Here is a 6,008-nt window from a genome sequence, read left to right on the forward strand (position 1 = left end):
CTTCTTCGAAAGTGAGGCTTCTGGGAGCTCTCTTTGAAAGGAGGCTTCTGAGCTCCTCTTGAAAGGGAGGCTTCTGAGCCTTGCAGAAGTGAGGCTTCTGGAGCTCTCTTTGAAAGGAGAGGCTCTGAGCCTTCTTTTGAAAGGAGGCTTCATGAGCCTCTTTTGAAAGGAGGCTCTGAGCTCTTCTTGGAAAGGAGGCTTGAGCTCTTTGAAAGGAGGCTGCTGAGCTCTCTTGAAAGGAGGCTTCTGAGCTCTCTTTGAAAGGAGGCTTCTGAGCTCTCTTGAAAGGGAGGTGCAGTTCTGAGCTCTCTTGAAAAGAGGCTTCCTGGAGCCTCTCTTGAAAGGAGGCTTCTGAGCTCTCTTGGAAAGGGAGGCTTCTGAGCCTCTTGAAAGCGAGGCTTCCTGAGCTCTTGAAGGGAAGCTCTGAGCCTTCTTGAAAGGAGGCTTTCCTGAGCTTCTTGAAAGCAGAGGCTTCCTGAGCTTCTTCGAAAGGAGGCTTCCTGAGCCTTCTTGCAGAAAAGGAGGCTTGAGCTCTCTTGAAAGGAGGCTTCCGAGCCCTCTTGACCTCCTTGAAAGTGAGGGGCGCGCCTTGAATAAAATTATTCTTTTGTGAAGGGTCTGGAAGGTTGACATAATATTCAAGGAAAGAAAGCAAAACAAAAACTGTACCAAAACCTGATGTCACTCGTATTGCTTCTCACAATAGAAATGGAGATAATTCGACACGCCAGAGATGCATCCCTGAACAGAACATGAGTTTTCAAGAGCGCGCCTTGGTGTTCTAAGTTTTGAACTCTGAACACAGTTAGTGTGCATCTCGGGTTGGTACGCAAGCAAAAACGTGATCATGGTAATCTTAAGATTCCTTAGATTTGGAACTAAACTGGATCCTCAGAATGACATATGGGTAATGCTTTATTGAATTTTCTAACCCCGCTGATACAGATCTACAAAGATATAAGGAGTTTCTGCACGTGCAGTCCGAGTTGGAGAAGCTAGATGAAGAGGAGAATTTCGATCATCATATGGCGGTGCGGAATGATTTTGAGAACCGTTTTTGCAAGCTGAAAGGTTTCTTGCTGATGAAGCGAGATCGGGATCATCCTCTCATGCATTCGACAAGGATGTCAACATCAGCACAGCTGCATAATACTACTACCTTTCATCATCGCTTGCCGAAGATCGACTTGCCAAAGTTTTGTGGAGACGAATCGCGATGGATATCGTTCCGAGACAATTTTCTATCCATGATCCACGGAAACGATGACATCCCAACGGTGAATAAGTTGCAATATCTGTTGCAGTCCTTGGAAGGAGATGCCAGGAAGCCCTTTGAGTGTGTCGACATACAAGCGGACAACTACGCGTCAACCTGGGACGCCCTCATGAAGAGGTACGATAACAAGCGGTTTTTGCGGAAGGAGTTATTTAGACGGTTATTCGAATTGGCACCGATGAAGCGGGAATCAGCACACGAGCTGAATACGTTAGTCGACGATTTCCATCGGCACGTCAAGGCGTTGGAAAACTTGGAGAACCCATTAAGCATTGGGATACCACTCCACATTCATCCTCTGCAACAAGCTCGACTCCTATACGTTGCGTGCCTGGGAGCAAGAAACTCGAAAGCAGGAAGAAGAAGTCAAGTATGACGAGCTGATTGAGTTCCTCACGAATCAAGTCCGTATGTTGAAGTCAGTCTCCAGCGATCTACAGAACCGTTCCCAAGGGTCCCACATCAAGGTGGCCGGCCCAGTTCCGAAGAAATCCACTACAGTCAGGTCCGTTGTCAACAATGCCACCAACGAAGTCAAGCCAAACGTTCACAATGTCACGCTTGTTCGCAGAAGCACTTACTAGTTCAGTGTCCGACGTTTGCCAACCTAAACATCGGACAACGTCGTGAACTAATAACCTAAGCGAAGTTTATGTTGGAATTGCTTCCGTCCAAACCATCAAGCCAAGGCTTGTAAATCGAAGATTTTCGTGTAGAACGTGTCACCAAACACCACACGTTACTGCACGACCAAGGTACACCCTCCAAACCCACGTCAATTCCTGCCGGCTCGTCGAATGCGACTGCTCAACAGTCTGCTCAATCCACGTTGACGAACGTGGGGACCGCTGGATCGTCGAATCCACCCGAAGTAAATCTCCCCGTCCAATCAAGTAGAAGCACGGTCCTATTGGAAACGGTTGTACTATCCATCGTCGACAAGCACGGCAAGGAAATCGCTATCCGAGCTCTTCTCGATTCCGCTGCGATGTCTAATTTCATCACCAAGAAGTTGGCAAATGCTCTTGCCACCCGTCAAGCCGTCGTTGATGTTGCAGTTGCAGGAATCGGAGAATCTACGAAGCAGATAAAGCGGCAAATCTCCGCAACGATCAAATCCCGAACCAGTCCATTCTCCACCACACTCGAATTCCTGATCATGAAGAAGCACACTGCCAATTTACCCACTATAGCCATCAATTCCGCATCGTGGAACATACCAAAGGTTCCATTAGCCGATCCCAATTTCAATACACCGGGCATGATCGACATTATAATTGGCGGAGAATGTTACCATGAAATCCACACCGGCAACCGTCTATCACTCGGCGAAGGTCTGCCGTTCCTGGTCGACACCCTATTTGGCTGGACGGTATCAGGAAAACTGCCATCAATTCCTCCGCCACGCCACCGGTCTGCTACCTATCAACTGTTGATCGGTCTCTAGATAATGCGCTTCAGAGATTTTGGGAACTCGAAGCTGTCGATCATGGCCCAACGTACTCCACTGAAGAAAAACGATGCGAAGAAATCTATACCAACACTACCACCCGAACTCATTCCGGAAGGTACGTCATGCGCCTTCCTCGGTCCGAAGATCCGCAAGTCACCCTCGGTGACTCTCGAGCAATGCCACCCGTCGTTTCTGCAGCCTCGAAAGGCGTCTTGAGAAAAATTCCGCCTTGAAGCAAACCTACCACGAGTTCATCGATGAATACCTCCCGAGTCGGCCACATGCGCAAGCTTGATGTTGTTGATAATGCTGTTCCACACTGTTAGCTACCGCACCATCCGGTGTTCAAGGAGAGCAGTACTACCACCAAGGTGCGTGTGGTTTTCGACGCCTCCTGCAAAACGTCCACCGCAGTGTCTCTGAATGATACACTCCTCGTCGGTCCAGTTATACAGCAGCCTCTCGTCAACATCATTATTCGTTTCCGGTTCCACGTGATCGCTTTCGTCGCTGACGTGGAAAAAATGTATCGCCAAGTACTTCACCATCCCGACGATCAACATTTCCTGCGCATTCTGTTCCGCCGAACTCCATCGGATCCGATCGACACCTACGAACTTCTGACGGTCACATACGGCACCGCAGCAGCTCCATACCTGGCCACCCGCACACTTTTACAGTTGGCTAAGGATGAAGGAGACAACTTCAAGGAAGCCGTTAAAGCAGTCATCGAGGACTTCTACGTAGACGACCTCCTTTCCGGAGCAGCAAATATGGAGGATGCCATCGAGAAGCGTCGCCAAATCACTGACATGCTTGCGACCGCTGGGTTTCCGTTGAGAAAGTGGGCCTCCAACGTGCCAGAAGCATTGACTGGTGTACCATCCGAAGACTTAGCGATAAAACCGCTCCACGACCTCCACGATGATCAATCCGTCTCAACATTAGGCCTTGTTTGGGACACAAGAACAGACATGCTGCGGTTCAATGTCGAGATGCCGCTCCCTGCAGCAATCCTCACAAAACGTAAAGTGATCTCCTACATTGCCAGAATATTTGACCCATTAGGTCTGGTCGGTCCGGTGATAGCTGCCGCCAAAATGTTTATGCAACGCCTCTGGAAACTGAAGACTGAGGATAACAGTCCCTACGAGTGGGACAGGCCACTTCCACCCAACCTACAAGAAGAATGGAAGAAGTATCACGCCACTTTGGATATACTTTCCGAATTACGAATTCCTCGCTTCGTTTCATTTGCCGATGCACCAATACTCCAGCTACACCTGTTTTCCGACGCTTCAGAATTGGCTTACGGCGCATGCTGCTACGCTCGTTCACAGGACGACAATCGCATTCACGTACAACTGCTGACTTCGAAGTCGAAGGTTGCGCCAATAGCCACCAAGCATTCCATCGCTCGTCTGGAACTGAACGCTGCTGTCCTGTCTACCAGATTGTTCCAGAAGATAAACCAATCAATGCGATCGTCAACCGAAGTTTTCTTCTGGACAGATTCAACCACCGTCCTGCAGTGGCTTAAATCTGCACCGAATCGTTGGAAAACCTTTGTAGCCAATCGAGTTTCAACGATCCAGTCTAACACCGAAGGGTATTCCTGGAATTACGTTCCCGGAATCGACAATCCAGCCGATGAACTATCCCGAGGTCTGACACCGGCCGAACTACTAAACCAAAGCCGTTGGTGGAACGGACCGTCGTGGCTTTCCAAATCGTCCGATCATTGGCCAAATGCGAGCATCCCCTGCGAAGAGTTTCAATCTACAGCCGAAGAGGCACGCAATGTTTCGTTAGTAGCGGTGCCTAGTGAAGAAACCTCATTCGCAGATCAGTTGTTCCTTCGTTTCTCATCATTTTCCAAAATACGTCGTGTGGTTGCCTACTGCATCAAGTACATCAATTCCCTGAAGGTTGCAGAACGAAGCTCGTCAAAAAAAAGAACAACGCTCCTTTCTACAGAAGATTTGCTGGCTGCTGACCGTGCATTATCTCGTCTCGCACAGCAACAAACTTTCGCAGATGAGGTAGCAGAGATTAAATCCGTCGGAACCGTGAAAGGTGCCCCATTGAAATGGCTGAAGCCACGCTTGACACTCGACGGAATCCTCCGTGTTGGCGGACGACTCGAGAATGCCCATGCACCTGAAGCAAGCAAGCACCCAATCATCCTGTCATCCAAGCACCCTCTGTCTCGTCTACTCTGTGATCATTACCATAAGGCTCTCCTTCATGCTGGTCCCCAGTTGATGCTGTCCACATTGCGCCAGAAATATTGGATTCTTGGAGGAAGAGACCTGACCCGATCAACCTACCACCAATGTGTCAAATGTTTCCGCACTAAGCCGCAACTCATCCAACAGAGCACTGCTGATCTACCAACGTCCCGTGTCACGCCAGCACGGCCGTTTTCCATCTCTGGTGTGGATTACTGCGGCCCGGTATTTCTCAAGTCTCAGTGCGGAATAGATCTCCGACAAAGGCTTATATAGCCATCTTCGTATGCTTCTCGACCAGAGCAGTACACATAGAACTGGTTTCAAACCTTTCCACTCCAGCATTCCTCTCATCTCTACGTCGCTTTGTTGCACGCCGCGGGCGAATTTGCTAATTTTTCCACTGATAACGGAACCGCCTTTAAGGGAGCAGCAAATGTTTTGCACCGCATCTACGAAATGCTGAAGCTCAACGACAGTGACCGCGAATCCATCACTAACTGGTATGCTGAGCAGGAAATCCAGTGGAAGTTTATACCGCCATGCGCTCCATATTCCGGAGGATTGTGGGAAGCGGCGGTGAAATCGTGCAAGCACCATCTTCTACGAGAAATAGGCCAAACATCGATCAGCTAGGAAGATATGACAACATGGCTGGTACAAATCGAGATGTGCTTGAACTCACGACCACTAACTCCGCTTCCAACAGATTCCGCTGTCCTCCAAGTACTCACTCCAGGCCATTTTCTTGTTGGACAACCGTCTGGATCACTGGCAACGAACCGAAAAGCAGTTGCAGCGTATTCGGACAAGGTGGTATCCGAGTATCTTGCCCAACTTCAAACCAGAGCCAACAAGGGTTGCAAGTCTCCAGTCAATCTGCAGTTACGGCGGACCGCGGTCATCAAACACGAATATCTTCCCCTGGCACTCTGGCCCCTGGGCCGAATTACGAAGCTGCATCCAGGTAAAGATGCAATCGTCCGTGTTGTCAGCATTAACGCAGCAGCAGCAGAGATCGTCGTGCGGCCAGCCACCAAGGTGGCCG

At 49.5% G+C, this 6,008-nt stretch overlaps 1 protein-coding gene across 1 annotated transcript; it reads left to right on the top strand.

Annotated features, from left to right (window-relative positions):
* Positions 1–2,726: 2,726 nt before the first annotated feature.
* Positions 2,727–5,596, top strand: LOC134222816 (uncharacterized). Its single transcript, XM_062701965.1, has 3 exons — positions 2,727–2,891; positions 3,056–5,185; positions 5,387–5,596. Exons 1-3 carry the CDS (start codon positions 2,727–2,729, stop codon positions 5,594–5,596), a joined length of 2,505 nt encoding a protein of 834 aa, XP_062557949.1.
* Positions 5,597–6,008: the final 412 nt, after the last annotated feature.

Source organism: Armigeres subalbatus, chromosome 3 (genome assembly GCF_024139115.2).
Source record: "Armigeres subalbatus isolate Guangzhou_Male chromosome 3, GZ_Asu_2, whole genome shotgun sequence".
Taxonomy (NCBI): Eukaryota; Metazoa; Arthropoda; class Insecta; order Diptera; family Culicidae; genus Armigeres; species Armigeres subalbatus.